The sequence below is a fragment of the Anolis sagrei genome, chromosome 2 (genome assembly GCF_037176765.1).
Source record: "Anolis sagrei isolate rAnoSag1 chromosome 2, rAnoSag1.mat, whole genome shotgun sequence".
Lineage (NCBI taxonomy): Eukaryota > Metazoa > Chordata > Lepidosauria > Squamata > Dactyloidae > Anolis > Anolis sagrei.
Genome location: NC_090022.1, coordinates 18,053,975 through 18,076,011, shown reverse-complemented (window position 1 = coordinate 18,076,011; position 22,037 = coordinate 18,053,975). Strand labels below are relative to the sequence as shown.

The window sequence follows — 22,037 nt, the reverse complement described above, 5'->3', positions numbered from 1 at the left end:
GCCTGCATTTCTCTCATTTCCTATTTAGTGGCCAGACTTATAAATACACTAGGTCCCTATATTGCATTAGGGATCTCATTTAACCTCTAAAGTCCCACTTTTCAGACCTGAAAGAAATGTCTTGGCCTTTCAGCTGAAACATACTATTAGAAAAATGCTATGAAAGACCTAAACATGCCTTGAGAAGTCTTCTCTCCAGGCTTCCAATACAATTGTGTGGTCAACTTCCAGCTTCATGTTCACCCTTTTGCCAGCAAGTAGGGATTCAGTTCAAAAGTTTTCCTCATTGTGGCAGCATTGACAAGGTAGATTTAATGCACTTTGACACCACTTTATCTGCCATGGCCCAATGCTACGGAATTCTGGAAGTTGCAGTTTGCTTACGCACCAGGACTTCTGGGCAGAAAAGGTTAAAGATATTGTAAAACTAAAACTTAACATAGTAGAATTGATTCAGTTTGCCACCATTTTCACAACCATGGCTCAATGTAGTTATACAAGGTCCCAGTGTCTTTTCATGTTTAAGCAGGGACTTGAACCCAGGTCTCCATAATCGTAGTCCAATGTTCAAACAATCCTATCTCACCAAGGCTGCCATGGGAAAAAAGGAGACTGCCCTACTCCTGTCTGTTCCAGCTATGGTTTTAAGGAAGGGGGGAGAGGGAAACCCCAGTCACTACTTTGAATCATCACAAGATGGCAATATTGTTCTGAAAATGCATTTCCTTCAGGTGTATTCTATTTGGTAGGTTTTGTAACAACAACATGTTCATTAATGGAAGTTAATGGTTCATACTCAAAATCTGAAGTCCCTCGTTTATTAAGGATTTATTTATTTATTTACAGTATTTGTATACTGTTTTTCTCACCTCGAGGGAGACTCAAAGCAGTTTACACATAAGTGGTGGCAAAAAAATTCAATGCCAGTACAAACAATTACAATTAAACACTACAATTAGACATAAATCAAATTAAAATACATCCATGAGAAATAAAACAATAATTAAAACAATAAAACAGTCTCGTCCGTCAAATCGCCATTCCAGTCATTGTCTTTTTCTATTTCTGCATTCAGTGTTTGTGGAGAATATATTATTTCAAGCTGTAGATGATAAAATCAATAGATGCTGAATCCGTGGCTATGGAGGGCTATTTGTGAAAGGCAAAACAGACAGGAGATCACAATTAAAACAGTGGAAACCATATTCATGCACAAATTGAATCCAACTATTTTCAGCCTGTGGATAGTATAATCCAGTGCTTCTTAACTTGTGGGTCCCCAGGTGTTTTGGCCTTCAACTCCCAGAAATCCCAACAGCTGGTAAACTGGTAGGGATTTCTGGGAGTACCTGGGGACTCACAGGTTGAGAACCACTGGTGTAATCCATGGATTTGAACTGCAGTAAAAGTCTAAAACATGTCACCTGTCCAAGAAAAGAGACCACAATTCAAACAGTGAAAACTATGTACATTTATAAATTGGACAGAAATGTTTTCAAGCTGTGAACGGTGGAGTCCATGAATGCCAAATCCATGGATATAGACATCAAAAGGTAAAACAATGGGGATCTAAAAATGTCATCTGTTCACAATTACAAACAGACAAAATCATGCATACAAAAAATTGGATACAATCTTCAAGTATGATCTTGCTGCAATATAACTTTTGTATCTTGAAGTCTAGGGGTTTTTTCTTCAAAAAATTATAATCCTCCCTCAGGTTGATAAAATTTATTCCAACTTTGATCAGAGGTTGGCAATGTTTCAACAGTTGATCCCTTCCTCCTAATAATAATAATCATCATCATCATCTTTATTTATTACCCCGCCACCATCTCCCCAGTGGGGACTCGGAGTGGCTTACATGAGGCCAAGCCCACATGACAATTACAATAAAGAAAAACCAAAAACCAAATTTATAGCAGTGGTTCTTAACCTGTGGGCCGTGAGGACAAAAATCTGGTTCGTGAGCCTCCTTCCTCTTTATTTATTTATTTTCCAGTCCTTTCACGCAACTCCTTCCCTGTCGCTGACCATGGCATATGTTCTGTATCAGAAACAAGAGCTGATATGATCTATCCAATGCAATTTGTAACCCTTTTGGTACTAATGTTGGAGAGTAATCTCTGGTCAAAGTGGTCCCTGGTCAAAAAAAGGTTGGGAACCATTGTTTTATAGGAAGTGTACCATACAGTCTTGTTCCTGGAAAGTGTGAATGCCAAACCTGTGGATATGGAAGGTCATTTGTGGAAGGCAAAACAGTAATAGAAGATCAGTAAAGTCTAAAAACATGTTGCCCATTCAAGAAAAGAGATCACTATCAAACAATGTATGTACAAATTGTATAAACAAAAAATCAAGCCGTGGATGGTGGAATCCGTGAATGCTGAATCTGTGGCTGTGAAGGTCCAACGGTATAGGTTAAAAACAGTGAAAGTCTACAAACATATCACCTATTCAAGAAAGCAGATCACAAGTAAAACAAGAAACTATATATGTGCATATATTGGAAACAAAAATTTACAAGCTGCAATATATGGTGGAATCCATAAATCCACGAATTTGGACTGCAAAAAGTAAAACATTGAATGTCCAAAATCATCACCTGCTAAAAGAGACCACAACTAATCATGTATAGGTAGAAACGTAATAAAAATATTTTCAAGCAGTGGATGGTGGAATCCGTAAATGCCAAATCTATGGATATGAACTATAAAATGTAAAATTGTGAACGTTTTAAAATGTGAGCTGTCCAAAAAAGGGAGACAATTGTGTAAAACAAACCTTAAGTCATGATCTTCCTGCAATATAATTTCCATATCTGTTGTGCTTGATGTCGGTTTCTTCAGAAAACAACCCTCCTCCCACTTTTGACAAGATGTATTCCAATTTTGGTCAGAGGTTGGCAATGTTTTCGACAGCTGATCTCCTTTGAGTCATTTACAGGAAGTGTGCAATCCAGACTTGTACCTGGAAAGTGAAACTAACTTGCACTGCTCTTGTTTTCCTGCAAGAGGAAACCATGGCCGGTGTCTCTGGAGGCTCTGTGCAGGACCTGTGTGAGGAAGCCACTTGCTCAATTTGCCTGGATTATTTCAGAGATCCAGTGACCCTCGCTGAGTGTGGGCACAACTTCTGCCGGACCTGCCTGGGCCACTGCTGGGGGGACTTGGAGAAAGAGGCCTTCTGCCCGCAGTGCAGGGTCACCCTCCGGAGCAGGGATGTCATCCCCAACCGGCCACTGGCCAACTTTGTGGAAATCACCAAGAAACTCAGCCTCCAGGAGCCCAGGGGGAAAGGGGCCATGGTGGGAGTCTGTGTGGAGCATCAGGAGCCCTTCAAGTTCTTCTGCAAGGAGCACCAGAGGCCCATCTGCGTGGTCTGCGACCGGGCCAAGGAGCACCGAGAGCACACTGTCATTCCTCTGCAGGAGGCTGCCCAGGAATATCAGGTCAGGATTCGCTGGGGAAACTCTTCCGCATTCATTCTGTTTTTAAAAAATCCATAAGACAGAATTGGAATTAAGCCTCCAAGACACTGTGTAGTCAGAGGCTTTCCTGGCTGGAATCACTGTGTTGCTGTGAGTTTTCTGGGCTGTATGACCATGTTCCAGAAGCATTCTCCTGATGTTTTGCCCACGTCATACAGCCCAGAAAACATGGAACATGGTCATACAGCCCAGAAAACTCACAGCAACCCTCCAAGACACTTTTTTTGTCTGGTGTGGTGGAGTCTTCTTTTCTGGAAGCTTTTAAGCAGAGGCTGGATGGTCATCTGTTGGGATCCCTTGAATGATGTATTCCTACCTGGCAGAGCGCTAAAGACCTTGCAAAATTACAGCTTCAAGATTTCCAAAGTATTGAGCCATGGCATTTAAAGTCATGTAAAATTGCATTCATTCTACAATATACATCTGGCATGGGCAACCTTTGGCCCGCCAGGTGTTTTGGACTTCAATTCCCACAATTCCAAACAGCCAGTATCTCCACCATTGAAAGAATGCAGTTTGACACCACTTGAACTGCTGTGGCTTAATGCTGTGAATTCATGAGAGTTGTAGTTTAGTGATTAGTCCCCGGTTGAATTGCCATGGATCATTGCTACGCTATGGAATCCTGGGAGTTGTCGTTTGGAGATAAACCACTCTTTGTAGAGTTTGAAAATATTGGGGGGGGGGGGGACGACTCCAGCACTTTTTGAATTGCTGGCCAATTTCTACAAGGGATATTATTTTGCTATGCCTTTTATATCATGGGACTTGAGCATCCACACATTTTGGAATCCATGAGGGATCCTGAAAGCAAATCTGAGTGGATACCGATGACCCACTGGGAGTTGTAGTTTGTTGAGGCACCAGCACTTTTGGACAGAGGAGGTGAAAGACCTTGTAATTTATTATTTATTATTTATTATTTATTTAGACAAGACGGAGGTACTTCTGGTCAGTTGAAAGGCTGAACAGGGTATAGGGTTACAGCCTGTGTTGTACTGGGTTACACTCACAACTTGGGAGTTCTCCTGGATTTACAAGCGCGACTGGTGGAGACGAGAGACAGGGCCTTCTCAGTGGGGGACCCTCAGCTATGGAACTACCTCCCTAGTGAAATTAGAGCAACCCCTTTCCTCCTGACCTTCAGGAAGAAAGTAAAAACGTGGTTATTTATTTATTTATTTATTTATTTTTACTGTATTTATATACTGCTTACCTCATTCCAGGATGGACTCAAAGCGGTTTACAAAAAAATTGGCAAAATTCAATGCCTTACATACATAAACCAAATCAAAAATCAAACAACATATTAACTAAGCATAAATTCAATAGTTCAATACAGCCTAAGATAAGAAGACATTTAAACATGGAGATATAAAATTAAAAACAACTAATAAAAACATTAAAATCACAAGATCCAAACTCGTAGGCTGGGTCATTCCAAATGTTGATTGTACATATTCCATATGTACTTCTTGTACTGTGTTACTTTACTCATCAAAAGCTTGGCTCCATAACCATGACTTAGTTCTCTTTCTAAAGGCCAGGAAGGAAGGCGCTGATCTAATCTCACTGGGGAGAGGAGCCACCATTGAGAAGGTCCTGTCTGTCATCCCCACCAACCGCGCTTGGTTATGGGACCAAACCTTCGGATAGCAAGTTTTTAGTGCAACAAGAGAATAAGGAATAGTGAACCGAAAAATGGAACGGTTTTGGATTATGATTTTGGATGATGTGATTTTAATAATTAGTTTTAAATTGTGCTGTTTTAATGTTTTGGTTTTAATGTAAATATTTATTTTATTTTATGTTTATTTTTGGCATCACATTGCTGCCTAATTTGTAAGGCTTCTCCAAATCCCCTTTGGGGTTGAGATGGGTGGGATATAAATGACATAAGTAAGTAAATAAATAAATGAATGGTTCAACTTCTTTCTCTTTAAAGCAACTAACATGCTTTCTCTTCCTTTTTTTCAGGATCAGATTTGCAATTGTCTGAAGAATTTGAAAGAGGACAAGGAGAAATTTCTGGCATCAAAAGCTGCCATAGAAAAGGAGAGCCAAGACATGCTTGTAAGTGTCCTAAAACTATGATCTAGAAAATGAATAAAAAGCTGTGATAGCAAAGTGCTTGATCTCCAGAAAATTGTTATTAAGAGGCTCTTTTGAGAATGAGCAATGCTCCGTCTTCAAGAGGTGCTTTCTCTTCTAAATACTAATGTAACTTCTGTGAAAAGGTGGCCTTTCTATTTATTTATTTATTTATTTCATTTACTTATACCCCGCCCTTCTCACCCCGGGGGGGACTCAGGGCGGCTTACAGTGGGGGCACAATTAGATGCCCAAAACAATTCACAAGCAATACAAATACAAACAATTCAACAATTAATTAAAAACATCAGTACATAATAAAATAATAAAACAGTCTCATGCTCAGGGTTCAGAGTCCATATATCCATTCCATTCCATTTGTCCTTGTCTATCATCAGATCCTTCAGTTAGCTGTCAGAATGACCAAAGGCTTGATCCCAGATCCAGGTCTTCAGTTTTTTCCTAAACGCCAAAAGGGAAGATGATCTAATCTTCCTGGGGAGTGAGTTCCACAGGTGGGGGGCCACCACTGAGAAGGCCCTGCTCCTCGTCCCCGCCAGCCTCACTTGTGACAGTGGCGGGGTCGAGAGCAGGGCCTCCCCAGAAGATCTTAAGCTTCGAGGTGGGACGTAGAGGGAGATCCGTTCGGACAAATACACTGGCCGGAACCGTATAGGGTTCTACAGTGTTTTATAGCCTAATTTTGCCAAAAGTGACTACATTCCTTAAAGAAGCACACTCTTTTCCTGTTTGCAGAATGAAACAGAAGTAGAGAGGGAAAAAGTAATGTCCGCATTCAGAGAGCTGCATCACTTTCTCGAAGACCAGGAGAAGCGTTTGCTGGTCCAGATGGAAGAGATAGAGAAAGAAATTAGAAGAAAAAGGGAGGAACATCTGGCCAGGTTTTCCAGAGAAATCTCATTCCTTGGGAGTCTCATCCAAGAGGTGGAGGAGAAACGTCATCAAGAGGCCAGTGAATTCCTGCAGGTAAGCTGGTGAGAGGCTTCATCCAGCCACCTCTCAGATGAAAAGGTGGCTCTCAGTCACCTTGTGAGTTTCTCTTCCAAATGGGAAGTGAAGGATCTCAGCTCTAGTTTCTTACAGCTTGATCAGTGTGAAGTCTTGGCTCTGCCTTTTCGTCTCCTCTTCTTTAGTTCCCCCTGTTTATAGGCCTTCTCAATAGTGTAGATAACTTCCTTTGTATTAGTTTTTGGGTGGAGCTTAAAAATCCCCCCGGAAGACGGTCTAAGTTAGTCTATTCCATTTCCCTGCACAAAGCTCTTTGCTGGACTCCTTCTTTCTACAGCAGAGCTACAGTGAATTAGAGGCTTGGATATTGTCTGAAATCCTAGGCCAAGAAAACCAAAACAGGCAATCTTAGCACCTGCTGCTGCATTTAGCAGTATTAGGTCGCCTTAGTGGATGATCTGCGCTGGGAGCTCGACAGGGGGAGTGTGTCCCTGTTGGTGCTGCTTGACCTCTCAGCGGCCTTCGATACCGTCGACCACGGTATCCTTCTGGGACGCCTCGCAGGGATGGGTCTTGGAGGTACTGTTTTGCAGTGGCTCCGGTCATTCCTGGAGGGTCGATCTCAGAAGGTGTTGTGGGGTTCCTCAGGGCTCAATATTGTCTCCCATGTTGTTTAACATCTACATGAAGCCGCTGGGGGAGATCATCCGGAGTTTCGGGGTACGGTGGCATCTGTACGCGGATGATGTCCAACTCTGTCACTCCTTTCCACCTGCTACTAAGGAGGCTGTCCAGGTCCTGAACCGGTGCCTGGCCGCTGTGACGGTCTGGATGAGGGCGAACAAATTGAAATTGAATCCAGACAAGACAGAGGTACTCCTGGTCAGTCGCAAGGCCGAACGGGATATAGGGTTACAGCCTGTGTTGGATGGGGCCGCACTCCCCCTGAAGATGCAGGTTCGCAGCTTGGGTGTGACCCTGGACTCATCGCTGAGCCTGGAACCCCAGGTTTCGGCGGTGACCAGGGGAGCATTTGCACAGCTAAAGCTTGTGCGCCAGCTGCGCCCATACCTTGGGAAGTCTGACTTGGCCACGGTAGTCCACGCTCTGGTTACATCCCGTTTAGACTACTGCAACGCTCTCTACGTGGGGTTGCCTTTGAAGACAGCTCGGAAGCTCCAACTAGTCCAACGCTCAGCAGCCATGATTTTAACAGGAGCGGAGCACAGGGAGCATACAACCCCCCTGTTGCGCCAACTCCACTGGCTACCGATCTGCTACCGGGCTGAATTCAAAGTGCTGGCGTTGGCCTTTAAAGCCCTAAACGGTTCCGGCCCAAGCTACCTATCTGACCGCATCTCTGCCTATGAACCCACCAGGAGTTTGAGATCTTCTGGGGAGACCCTGCTCTCGATCCCGCCTGCTTCTCAAGCTAGGCTGGCGGGGACGAGAGATAGGGCCTTCTCGGTGGTGGCTCCTCGGCTGTGGAACGCCCTTCCTACGGACATTAGACTAGCACCATCTCTAATGGTATTCCGCAAAAAGGTGAAGCCCTGGATGTTTGTGCAGGCGTTTGAGTAATTTAGTGCAATCTGGTAATGGAACATAGGAATGGAACAATGGACGACGAACCTGGACTACGCTTGGATGATGAGAAGATTGGGTACGGTTGTTTTTTGTAATAATTGTGCATTGTAATTGCTTATTGGTACTTTATGGATAATGTGTTAAGTCAATTGTTATATGTTGTATGGAACCACTGCTGTTTCTACTGTTTTTACTGTTTGTGAACCGCCGTGAGTCGCCTTCGGGCTTGAGATACAGTGGTATATAAGCAAAGTAAATAAATAAATAAATAAATAAATAAATATTATTATACCAACACTCCAAAGGACAACAGAAGCTTTTGGCCAGCCTAAGCTTCAGAGGAGAGAAGATTAAGACAGTTTTCAAGCAACAACTTATAACCCATCGCTTTGTATCAGAGGCAGAAGGTCCCAAAAAGATGACTACAACCAGGAAATTCTCCTTTTGTACTGTATTGTTTTAAGTTATCTTATAATAGTCCCGGGTGGAGTTAACCATTTATTCATCTTGTTTTAGTAAACTCTTTTGGTTATCTTTTCACCTTGCCTCAAAGTGCCTCTGTCTGCTAAGATTCTTAATCTTAACAGAAGGTATCAGATAGTCTCCCAAAAATATAGTTTTCCCAAAGGCTCGGGCCATCACAATCACTTACTTGAAGATGACCATAGAGACATGCTGGAGGGCCCAGATATTACTAGAGAGGTGTTCTCCTAGGTTCAAAATGTGTTTATAATTTGTTTCTTTTGTTAACTGCTATCAAGTCAACTCCAACTTACGTTGATCCTTTGTTTTGGAGACCTCCAAACTCCCTGGCCACCAACTGCCCTGCTCAGGTCTTCCTTAGTAGTATCTATCCACTTCTAGTATGGTCTCTGTTTTTCCCCCAGATTGTTTCCCACTTTATCAAGCATTGAGTCACATTGTCACGGTATAGCTCCAAGGTACAGCAGTCAACTTGCCTTCTACATCAACAAACAAAAAAAAACTTTATTTATATACTGTTCTATCTCCCTGAGGAGACTCAGAATGGTTTCCAAGTAAAATCATCAATACATACAAAGTAAACAACATAAACATAAAATTAGCAAGAAATATAAGCATAAAAATCACAATAGCACATATATATTTAAAATAATCCTGCCTGTTCAAGGCCATTTAAAAGGCCGGGCTGACGCTAGTGCAATTTGTAGAGGGCCCGGGAAATTAGGTGCAATGCTATAGCAGGCAACAACAATAATAGGTAGAGTCTACGGCTGTTCATTTCTGGGGCCTAATAGAAGGGAGGGGCCTGGGTAATTGGTAGAAAAAGATATGGCCATATTCAACAGTATCTGGGGCTGAGCTAGAACTAGTTGTTCTCAAAGGCTTGTTTAAACCACCAGGTCTTCAAGCTGTTATGAAAGGAGGGGAGGGATGGGGCCTGTCTTACTTCTTTAGGAAGGGCATTCCAGAGGTGGGGGGCCACCACTGAGAAGGCCCTCTCTCCTGTCCCCACCAACTGTGCTTGTGACGGTGGTGGGAGCGAAAGGAAGGCCTCCCCGGAAGATTTTAAAGTTCGCGCCGGTTCATAGAGGGAGATGCGATCGCAAAGATAGGCGGGTCCCAAGCCACTTAGGGCTTTATAGGTCATAACCTGCACCTTGAATTTGGCCCGACAACTTATTGGCAGCCAGTGAAGCTTCTAGGGAAGGCATCTGTTTGATTTGCTTTTATCTATCTTTCTAGCTGTCCATTGTATTCTAAGAACTCGTCAGCACTGCATTTCAATTCTATTCAATTTCTTCAGTGTGGCTTTTTTTTACCCTTAAGCTTTCACAATCATACATGCCAAAGCCAGAAACATTCAATTTTGCTTGCTAACTAACTGTCTCATAAAGGTTTTCTACACAATATATTAAGGCAATCACTTTGATGTGTTCCCATCCACTCATCCTCAAGCTTAAGGATGCTGGCATCATCTGACTATGAGAGGGCCATCGTCCACTGTCATCTTCAGACTGTGGCAAGCACTGAACTCTCTTCTTTCTCTTTCTCTCCTCCTAGGATATTGGAAGGATCTTGAAGAAGTAAGTAGAGCACTTACATCATGTGGGCAATGTGATTTTAATAAGTGTTTTTAAGGTTTGATATGTTTTTAATTATTATTTTAATGCATTTGTTTTTATGAAAGTACTAGCCATTCCCTGCCACATATTGCTGTGGCCCAGTCTCTGTATATGTGTTTTGTGTGTGTATATATGTGTATGTGTGTGTATATATATTTGTGTATATGTGTATATGTGGTTTTGCACATGGGTTGTAATGTTTTTTTTTAATATTTTTGGCTTTTTAAGTCTCTTCTGCTGTGTTTTTCAGTGTTTTATGAGTGATGGTCACTTGTTGGCCTGATTGGTGTCTTGTGTCCAAATTTGGTGTCAATCACCCAGTGGTTTTTGAGTTATGTTAATCCCACAAACGAACATTACATTTTTATTTATATAGACTAGCCATCCCCTGCCAGGCATTGCTGTGGCCCAGTCTGGTGATCTGGAAAATAAAATAATGAAAAAGTGTTTGTTTCTAATATATGTTATTTCTTTATGCATGTGGGTAAAGAGTATTTGATAATGTTTTCTTGCCCTGGTGAAGGGAGTTGGACTGGATGGCCTTAAGTGTTTTCTATTGAGGTTCTGTGTGGGAAGTTTGCCCCCATTCTATTGTTCCTGGGTTCAGAATGTTCTTTGATTGTAGGTGAACTGTAAATCCCAGTAACTACAACTCCCAAATGTCAAGGTCTATTTTCCTCAAGCTCCATCTGTGTTCCTAGTTGGGCATATGGAATATTTGCGCCAAATTTGGTCCAGATCCATCATTGTTTGAGTCCACAGTGCTCTCTGGATGTAGGTGAATTGCAACTCCAAAACTCAAGGTCAATGGCCACCAAACCCTTCTAGTGTTTTCTGTTGGTCATGGGAGTCCTGTGCACCAAGTTTAGGTCAATTCTATCATTGGTGGAGTTCAGACTGCACTTTGATTTTATCATTTTGTAGTTGCTGGGATTAATAGTTCACCTACAATCAATTTTTTTTAGTGATGGTCACTCTTTGGGTTGTTAGGTGTATAGTGTCCAAATTTGGTGTCAATTGGTCCAGTGGTTTTTGAGTAATGTAATCCCAGAAACGAACATTACATTTTTATTTATATAGATATTAACATGGCATTGAATCGTTGGCTATGTATGTATGCCGCCTTGAGTCCCCTATGGGGTTGAGAAAGGCAGGGTATAAATAGGGTAAATAAACAAATAATGATGAATACATTTCCCTTTATGGCACCAAAGAAATCTTGCCAAAGAAACCCCAATGCTAGAGGTGCTGTAGGTTAGAAACAACTTGAAGGCATACAACTACAACAACAACCCCATTGTACCCATGCCCTCTCGTTGAAAACAAGCACTCTGCTTTTCCCATCTTTCACAGGAACCTGAAAACTTGGTGGTCCTAGCAGGCCTTTGGAAATGATTAGCCTGAGACCCTTCCCCGGCCATCAGCTAGGACCTTGCCCTGAACTTTATCCATTTCCCTGGCCCTATGCTACTTCGTTTCATGAGTCCTTGGCCATCCCTCTCATAGCTGACTAGGTCCACTTTGCAATTTCTGGCCATTGGTATTTGAATTCCTGTTTGATGGAGAAATACTGATACCAAAAACAAAAACAGTTAAATTTTGGCCTGCATAAATAGGACTCTAGTGTCTAGATCCAGGGAAGCCATGCAACCACTCTATTCTGCCTGGGTCAGACCATACCTGGAATCACACTGTGTCCAATTCTGGGCACCACAATTGAAGGGAGATGTTGACAAGCTGGAATGTGTCCAGAGGAAAGCGACTAAAATGATCAAGGGTCTGGAGAACAAGCCCTATGAGGAGCGGCTGAAAGAGCTGGGCATGTTTAGCATGCAAAAGAGAAGGCTGAGAAGACACATGATGAGGGCCATGTCTAAATATGTGAGGGAAAGTCATAAGGAGGAGGGGGCTAGCTTGTTTTCTGCTTCCCTGGAGACTAGGACACAGAACAATGGCTTCAAACTACAAGAAAGGAGATTCCACCTGAGCATGAGGAAGAACTTCCTGATTGTGAGAGCTGTTCAGCAGTGGAACTCTCTGCCCTGGAGTGTGGTGGAGGGTCTTTCTTTGGAGCTTTTAAACAGATGCTGGATGCCATCTCCTGGGGGTGCTTTGAATGCAATATTCCTGCTTCTTGGCAGGGGGTTGGACTGGATGGCCCATGAGATCTCTTCCAATTCTGTGATTCTATGGTTGCTTTTTATAGGATTTACATTTATGTTTTATAATGTCTATTTTGTACGGTTTTTGTGGCATTCAGCAATTGAATGTTTTGCCTATGTTGGAAACCACCCTGAGTCCTCTCTGGGAGATAGAGCGGTATACAAAGTTTTATTATTATATTATTATATCTTGGCTCGGTGACTTTGAGCAAATGCATGGTAACAATTTTACCTTGTATGCCTTTGCAAAGGTGTGCTGTTAGAATGATCAAAATAGAGACTGCATGGGACGTGTGGATATTGTCAAAGGCACCCATTTGCTGTCTCATCTCACTGGGAATATCTGCAATCTTACTTAGGCGATCCCTTGTTGTTCGAGTAAGATTATACTCCAAGTGTGGTGTCCTGGCGGTGGGTCCGTAGGTGGCTATGGAGCCCTATTCTTAACCCGCATGTTCTCCTGCAGTGTGGACATCGGTTTCCAGGTGGAAGGCGGGCCTGGTTGGGGTTGGCTTGATGCACCTTCCTCTTGACGTGTTTTTCTCTTTCGCTCTCCATTCACGCCTCTTCAAATTCTACAGCACTGCTGGTCACAGCTGACCACCAGCTAGAGCGCTCAAGGGCCAGGGCTTCCCAGTTCTCAGTGTCTATATCACAGTTTTTAAGGTTAGCTTTGAGCCCATCTTTAAATCTCTTTTCCTGTCCACCAACAGAACTGAGAAGAGACGGACATTTTGCAGTGTTGTGTTCATTCCATCTGCCATGAAATTGAAGATCTCAGATATGCGCGATATGAATCCCTTTCTAGAGGATGTGCTGAAGAAATGTAAAGGTAAGGAAAGAGAGCTGCAAGCATTTTACCTGGGCTCTCTCATTGTCCTTTTGGGAGCTAAATATGAAGCTAGGGTGTTTCCAAGAAGAAGGTTTCAAGCACAATGGGGGAAATGGCATTTTGCGACTGTTGTGTTTTTTTCTCGTTTTCAGACCTCTTTCTAGAAAGGAAAAGGATGGAAGAAGTAGCAGGAAACATGGCAGAGTTTCAGTCTGAAAGCACTGGCATCAGGGCCCATCCTCAATTTCCAAGAAGTTGGGAAGGTATGTACACAATTAAATCATCATGTCTGGACCAGGGCAAGGGAGGACTTCATTCTTTCCCATGAGCACTTTTCTCAGTTTGTTTGGAAAAAGATATTTGAGAAGGTGTGCTCTGAAACAGGTTTTCCCCACTGGATGGGTATTTAGGTGCAATTTTGGAGTTTCAAGTGATCAGTCACTGCAGAATGAGTCAACACTGCCTGGTAAATCCATGGCCGCTGTAAAGCAGAAATGTGGAACTGAAATGCCCCCAATTGGCTCTAGGGATAGCCACACACACACTTCTGAACTCTTTGTGGTGCCACATTGGCATTCACACAGTATAGTCCAGTGGTTCTCAACCTTCCTAATGCCGTGGCCCCTTAATACAGTTCTTCATGTTGTGTTGACCCCCAACCAATACATTCCTTTCGTTTCTACTTCCTAACTCGAATTTTGCTACTGTTATGAATCGTAATGTAAATATCTGATATACAGAATGTATTTTCATTCACTGGAACACATTTCATGCACTGGAATACCCAATCCGCCCAAATTTGAATAGTGGTGGGGTTGGGAGGGGGATTGGTGTTGTCATTTAGGTGTTGTAGTTGCTGGGATTTATAGTTCACTTATAATCAAAGAGCATTCTGAACTCCACCAATGATGGAATTGAACCAAACCCCCCTGACCAACGGAAAATACTGGAAGGGTTTGGTGGGCATTGACCTTGAGTGTTGGAATTGTAGTTCACCTACATCCAGAGACCACTGTGGAGTCAAACAATGAGGGATCTGGCTCAAACTTGGCACGAATATTCAATATGCCCAAATGTGAACACTGGTGGAGTTTGGGGGAAAATAGACCTAGACATTTGGGAGTTGTAGTTGCTGGGATTTATACTTCACCTACAATCAAAGAGCATTCTGAACCCCACCAATGATAGAATTGGGCCCAACTTCCCACACAGAACCCCCGTGATCAACAGAAAATGCTGTGTTTTTTTATGGTCTTTGACGACCCCTCTGACCCCCCCCCCCCCATAATTGTTAGAATATGTTAAGGTATGTAATGTGTTTTAAATGAAATTTCATGTAGTTGTAATATGGATGCCACAAGATTGTATTGCTGTGATGTATGTTTATGTTTGAGGCTGTGAGATAGTAGCCCTGAGATACTCTCTGAGCTGAGTTGTGAGAGAAATTAGGGAGTATCTGATATCTGCCAAGCAGCTGCAGGATTGTTTACATTTCCACTTTCTTTGTTCTGCCTACTGTGTACTTCATGTTTTGTCGCTTACTGTAATGGACGTGTTTTGAACTGCTCTAAGTAAATTGAACCTGCTTTGTAACCAGAAGTCTCCAGAGTCCATGATTTCTACCAAGCCTGTGCAAAACTTCCGCTAAACGCTAACAATGCCCTCAGGGTTGTGAAATGCTGGTCTAGTCAGTCTGAGACTTCATGAGCCCTGCTGGGTTCTCTCCTCACTTTCTTCTTTTCCTTGTACTGACAATGGTGGTGTCTCATTTGGAGAACAGGTGGTCAGGATCAGACCAAATCCAAATCCTAAATAGATGACACGTTCCATACATTCTCTGGTCGTACCAGTTTACTTTGCTATGAGCTGACATTTGTGTTTCAAAATTTGTTAGATTGGTCGGGTGCTTATATTTTGTACATCTATTCTTTTCAGATGTCCTCTTATCTGGACCTCCACCAAAGAAAGGTAAATTTACAAAGCAAGACTTCATCTTCATAAGGAGTTGGGAACTGGGCAGAAACCTGGTTGCCTGTGTTTTTGTGAGTAGGGTGACATAAGAGGGTTCTTATGTTTTGGGTTGACATAAGAGGGTTCTTATGTCATAAGAGGGTTTTGTGAGTAGGGTGACATAAGAGGGTTCTTATCAGCACCAAGGTGCTGATTCTAGTTGGTGTAGATTTGGGTCATGGATTGGTTCTGAAATAACAATCCAGGTTGTGGGTGGAGCAGAACACAGTTCTCTGCTCCTATGTAACTTCCTTATTTCTAGCCATGAATGTTTTCCAAAGCTGCATCTACACTGTAGAATTAATGCAATTTGACAACACTTTAATAGCCATGGCTCAATGCTATGGAATCCTGGGAATTGTAGTTTGGTGAGGTACCAGCAATTTCTTTTGGTTGAAAAGGCCGAAGTCCTTCTAAAACTACAATTCCCATGATTTCATAGCATTGAAGAGCCCACTTCCATCCCTGAGACAGTCTATCAATTGTTTTTTTACAGTTAAGAAGCTCTTTCTATATAACTGTGTCTGTTTAATTATTAATTCTATTTTGGTGTAATAACTATTAATTTATAATGATATTATTTTGTACTGTTTGATTTATGTGGTTGTCTTCCTATCAAGGCATTGAATGTTTACCTTTCTTTTTTGTCTGGAAGCAATCCTGAGTCCCTTTGGAGAGATAGGGTGGCCTAATAATAATAATAATAATAATAATAATAATAATAATGGGAATGTTTTCTTGTTATGGGAATCAGGAAAACAGAGTTCATCTCATCATCTACTTGACATATTTTCAGTTGTTTAAAGATAGCATTCATGTACACTGGCTAGTAAATCCATAACCAGTCCGAGTCCACTGCACTGATGAGTTAAAGTCTACATGTGTTGCAATCCAGAGCAGGGAACGAGGCCCTAAGATAACTATCCACCACACTTGGCTGTGAAAAACAATCCTTTTTTATTGAAGAAAAATGGTTACAAAATAAAGGAAAAATGCAAGTCAAAAGCCACAGCAAAATCAGCAAACATGAATTTAAATGGACAAAGCAAAACCAAAAGCCTCACTGTGAAATACTGGAACCTGTTAGCAATCCACTAACCGTACTTGATATCCTAGAAATCTTCCCAAACTATGGCCAGGGAACCGGGAGAAATGCCAAGGTCTTCATCAATTCTGAAACGATGCCTGAACTGAGACAGTCAGCCCGGTGTAAGGCAATTAAAACTCAAGAATTGGTTCCATGAACCACCCTTCTGTTTTGAAGCCAATGTTTTTAATTCTTGAATTCGGGAGGATCGACGCAAACTGAGTGATTTACTTCTGTCTTCCCAAATTTGGCCCCTTCTGTTGTCATTACAGTTAACAGGTGCAGAAGGGAGGGAAAGTTCAAGGTCACTGGTACTTTCATTTTCCAAATCTACAGAAGTTCCTTCCTCACTAATTTCAGGAACATTGGCATTTTCCAAACCTACAGCAGTTTCTTCCTCACTAATTTCAGGAGCATTGGCATCAAAAGGTACATTTCCATTAGCATCAGTAAATATACTTTCATTAGCATCAGGAGGAACAAACAGAGAATCAGGTTCAAGTTCAAACTCAGGCTGAACCCCAATAACATGGCCCAGCCAGACTAAGATTGCAATCATCTTCTTCCTTTCCGTATTTCAGTCACTGCTTCCAAACCAGTCTGCTGACCACATGGGGTGTCACCATCATCACATTTTCCCTGCTGTCATTGCTACAAGGAAAGGGGGAAATAACATGCCCACATTTTTGCCTCTCTGAGCCAACCATAGAGCTTTGTGTGAACTCCTGGCCATCAGAGGTGCCCTGTTTCGACATCACCAGAGGCATCTGTAAGACCAGGAAGAAGGAGAGAGTTGATCGTCCCACCTTCTTCTTGGTGGCATGGGCATCTTTGTTGGATAGCCAATTCAGGACCCAAATCTCAGCAGCTATATAAAAGCAGTGATGGCAGTGACATGGTCACAATTGGTGCCCCAGATATTGGTGATGGTGCTCCATGTGGACAGTAGTCCCAACCAAATCAGACTTGATCCAGCTGTCCCAAAGCTATAGGATAGTCCAGAAATTTAAGCACATTTCAAAGCATCCCTCAAAAGCAGGGCAAAAAAAGATCTACGCACCATATCCGTTGAGAAACATTGTGAAAACAGCCAGAATCCAAATAATGGTGAATCTGAGTTTTAATGCTCAGGTAAATAAGCCTATTGTTTTCTCTTCTCCAAGTCAAACATACCAAAATGTGGTGTGTAGTTTACTGGAAAGGTGCAGCAATTCAGGACTGATTGAAAAGGGGTTCATCCCAATCAATCCTGAACAATTACCCATGAAAACCCTCCTGATTGGTTAGAGGAACAAGATTTTGGGGAAAGGAGTTGTTGAAGTTCAGGACATTGATACTCCAGTTGATTTTGCTTATCTTTCATTTCCTTATTTCCTCCTTGCAAATCTCTACAGTGAATGTAACTCTGGATCCAGACACAGCTTTCCCTCGACTCATCTTGTCTGAAGACCTTAAAAGTGTAAGATGGGACAAGAAGTATCAAGACCTGCCGGAGAATCCTGGCAGATTTAACCTGTCTTCCTTTGTGCTGGGCCGTGAGGAATTCTCAGCAGGCAGATTTTTCTGGGACGTTTCTGTAGGAAGTGAGGAGCGTTGGGCTGTGGGAGTTGCCAGAAAGTCTATAAGGAGAAAAGGCCCTGTGATTATTAGTCCTGAAAGCGGGATATACGCAGTAGAAAAGTCAGAAGGTGAGTATAAGGCCTGCATCCCACCTCAGAATCCTCTCCTCAACCTGAATGAAAAGCTGAGAAGGATCCGAGTGTTTCTGAGCTGCGGGGAAAACCAAGTTGCCTTTTATAATGCAGACACAGTAGATTTTCTCTATGGGTTCGATGACGTGTGTTTCGGAGGAGAGCCCATTCTGCCCTTCTTTCGGGTGTTCCTAGAAGGCCACCTCAGAATCTCTCCTTAAGGAAGACAAGTTGGCATCATGGACCTACATCTCCAAAGCAAGTTGATTAAGCTAAAAGCCAAGGATTTGTTGGACAAGTTCACCTTTTCCCTGTAAGGAATTAGTATTTCCCAGTGTGATACGAAAAATAAAATAGTTAGGAATTAGCATTCATTTAGTAAAGCAGCCAACCGAGTGTGCCTCAGTTTCTCTATGGTGCTTTCCTGAGTTCTTTCATGACTCCACAAACAAACAAGGTTTGCAGTTGTAGGTCACAAATTTAAGAGTTTACAAATGACTTTGTATTTATATGTGTATGGGGGAACCTCCATTATAATTAATTAATGAAAGGATTAGATAGTCTTCCCTTTTAACTCATTGCTTTTTGATGGGGCTGGATATTCAAGGAGGATCATAGAAAGAGAGGACAGAAGAGAGGGTAGACTAAGGCCCCATCTACACTGATAATTTAATACAGTTTCAAACTGATAATAAAAAAATGGGTTCTCTGTGCAGATATTTAATACATTCCCCCAAATGAATATCTCTAAAAATGGGATTCATGTTAGAATGACAGGTGCTTTTACATATATGTGTGTGCATACACAAATACACACATACATATGCATATAGGCAGTCTCCAAGTTGCAAGCATCTGACTTACACATGACTCATAGTTACAAGCAGAGCTGTGACAACAGAAAGTAAGAGTAATCTACCCCTCAGAAGGGGAATTCACTCCTGAAAGAGTTGTTATCTCTTTTTTCCTGACCAGAGTGATTAATCTCTAAATCAAATGTTTTATTGGTTGGAATCCTGTTTTCTGCTATCTAAGGCTTCTCATGTGGTTCACACTTCTTAAATGTCAAAGGAGACGTTGTCCTGTATTTCTCACTCCCTGAACTAAATACTTAATACCATGTCATTCTGTTATGCTGTCTTGTACTTTTAAAATAAAATATCACTTCACAGGGACTTATGACAAAATCTGATTGTTGACACTGCTTATTGCACATCCCTGCCACACTTGCCACTGTAATACCACAGTGTGATCATCACAGTTTTTTTTATTTGCATCAATGCCATCATCATTATTTGCCCCAACTTGTGTTTTATTTACTCCATTTTTACCCCGCTCATCTCACCCCAAAGGGGAGTCAGAGCAGCTTCATAAAATTGGCAGAAATTCAATGCCGCATTACAACAGACATAGCAAATAAACATAATAATATGTTTTTTTATTATATGAATAACTGAATAATTGCCATATGTAAGCTGCCTTGTGTGTGTACTTCAGCCTGTGTGTGTACCTGAACCTGATTCTCTGATTGTATTTCCTGATGCCCATGATGAGGTCAATGTAGAAGATGACGGTTTGTGTAGTGAAAATCCTGCAGCTTTGGAAAACGAAAGTCAAAGTTTCCATGAGAACAGTTCAGAGCCAAGCGGGGAACTTTCACTCCCTTCTCCTCTTATTCTTAGCTCTCCAGATAATCTGACACCTGGGCCCTCTAACGAGGATAGGAGGGGGCAGATTTGGCAAAACAGAGGAGAAGCACAGAGTTTACGGAGGTCAACTAGATCAAGAGAATTGCAAAGAAAGCTTTCAGGCATGTCATGAAATAGATTTCTCGGCCTTAAGTACGCTTGGCCGAGATGCACCTTCAGATCAGGCATCGTTCCAGGTTCATGCACAAGCTTTTGCAGTTCTGTTGATTCCAGTGATCTTGTTCCAAGGAGGTTTTCTAGTGGTTCCAAGTACTGTTAGTGGATTGCTAACTAGTTCCAGGACTTAGCAGTTTTGCTGTGGTTTTTTTTATCTTGTTCATGGACATTTCTTGTTGTTGATTTTTACTGTGGCTTTTTACCTTTGCATATTTCCTCTATTTTGCACACATCTTTCATCAATAAAAAGGATAGGTTTTTCCTGAAGTCAAGTGTGGTGGATTGTTGTCTGAGGGTCCAGTTTCCTGCTCTGGGTTGCAACACCCCTTGGGGTAGAGAAAGATGGAATATAAATAGAGTAAATGAATAAATAAATAAATAATATAATAAAAACAAATAAGCATACAATACAATTAAAACAGTAAAATTAACAATTCTTAATTAATAATAATTTATTATTTAAAATATTTTTAATAAAAACTTTGAAAATTTGCCAAAAATCCATGGAGAAGTTGAAGGTTATGAAATTTTGTGAGCTAACCGTAGTCCATGTGTTCTACCACTGTAACAAGTTTAATCAGGATTGCTCTAAAAATGAGGGAGGGAGAATCCCCTGAAGTTTCCCCAGTGCCAGTGCTGTTTTTTTCCTACTGCGCATGCGTGTTTGCCATTACAAATCGATTCGGAAGTTTTGGAAAGTTTTGATTTTTAAAAAATCGCAAATGATTTTAGAATTGAACCACCAGCGCCCCTTACATCCAAAACAAGCTTTGAACCATTTTTTGGATCAACCAAGCCTATGATCTACACTGTAGACAATACTTTATCTACTAAGGTTCAATGAGATGGAGTCCTGGTAGTGGAGTTTTACAAGGTCTATAGGTTTTTCTGCCCAAAAGTGGTGTTGCCTCACCAAATTTCAGCTCCCAGGAATCAACAGCATTGAGACACGGCAGCTAAAGTGATACCAAATAACATGTTTCATCCCAGGACAGCCATCAGCGCAGGACATTGAAGCCAAAGTCCAGATCATCATTTAGAGTTTATTGATGGGAGGGGCCTCAGGCAACAAATTTTCTTTTTTACTTCCTGCTAATCCAGAATTGCACAGAAGGGAAGCCTCAAAACAAGCGAAGCATTAAACTGGTAAGTTTTCCCCCTCCATAGGAAAGTTGGTAGAGAAGGCTTCATGTTTTGAGCAGCATCAAAAGGAATATAGTGTCTAGATCAAGGGAAGTAATGCTGCTCCTCTATTCTGCTTTGGTCAGACCTCGCTTAAAATATTGTGTCCAATTCTAGGCAACACAGTTCAAAAGAGATATTGAGAAGGCGGGAGGTGTCCAGAGGAGGGTAACTAAAGTGACCAAGGGTCTGGAGACCATGAATCTCTATGAGGAGCATCTTAAAGAACTGGGTACATTTAGGCTGTTGAAGAGAAGGCTGAGAGGAGACATGAGAGCCATGTAAGGATGTCATAAGAAAGAGGGAGCAGGCTTGTTTTCTGCTGCCCTGGATTGTGACAAAGGGGTTTACACTGGTCGAATGAAGAGAAGCACAGTGCTGGAAGATCATGGCAAAGGGAATTAAAATTACCCTGCTTTCTCCGCAAATAGGATGTTTATTTATTTATTGTGTCAGGAGCAACCAAACAGTTATATTGCATTTTTAACAAACAAACAAAACACAAATTTGCAAGCTTGGTAGTTGATTAAATGTCCTTTGACCAGTATCTGGCCACTTGGAGTGCCTCTGGTGTTGCCGCAAGAAGGCCCTCCATTGTGCATGTAGCAGGGCTCAGGTTGCATTGCAGTAGGTGGTCTGTGGTTTGCTCTTCTCCACACTCGCATGTCGTGGATTCCACTTTGTAGCCCCATTTCATAAGGTTGGCTCATGGTGCCAGAGCGCAGCTTGTTCAGCACCTTCCAAGTCGCCCAGTTTTCTGCGTGCCCAGGAAGGAATCTCTCATTTGGTATCAGCCATTGATTGAGGTTCTGGGTTTGAGCCTGCCACTTTTTGACTCTCGCTTGCTGAGGTGTTCCAGCGAGTGTCTCTGTAGATCTTAGAAAACTATTTCTTGATTTAAGTCGTTGGTGTACTAGCTGATACCCAAACAGAGGATGGGCCGGAGATGTCACTGCCTTGGTCCTT

At 42.0% G+C, this 22,037-nt stretch overlaps 1 protein-coding gene across 1 annotated transcript; it reads left to right on the top strand.

The window, feature by feature from the left end:
• The first annotated feature begins 2,974 nt into the window (after positions 1-2,974).
• On the top strand, positions 2,975-20,150 carry LOC132765694 (zinc finger protein RFP-like). The gene is made up of 8 exons (XM_067465493.1): positions 2,975-3,451; positions 5,468-5,563; positions 6,338-6,568; positions 10,181-10,203; positions 13,118-13,236; positions 13,389-13,499; positions 15,172-15,204; positions 17,728-20,150. Exons 1-8 carry the CDS (start codon positions 3,023-3,025, stop codon positions 18,243-18,245), a joined length of 1,560 nt encoding a protein of 519 aa, XP_067321594.1. The 5' UTR covers positions 2,975-3,022; the 3' UTR covers positions 18,246-20,150.
• Positions 20,151-22,037: the final 1,887 nt, after the last annotated feature.

What these genes read in the sequence shown, in the direction of transcription:
- LOC132765694 (XM_067465493.1), top strand. Translation starts at nt 3,023, where the DNA reads ATGGCCGGTGTCTCTGGAGGCTCTGTGCAGGACCTGTGTGAGGAAGCC. An exon ending in AGGCCAGTGAATTCCTGCAG is followed by an intron (nt 6,569 to 10,180) that starts GTAAGCTGGTGA and finishes CTCTCCTCCTAG; the next exon opens with GATATTGGAAGGATCTTGAA. An exon ending in ATTGGAAGGATCTTGAAGAA is followed by an intron (nt 10,204 to 13,117) that starts GTAAGTAGAGCA and finishes GTCCACCAACAG; the next exon opens with AACTGAGAAGAGACGGACAT.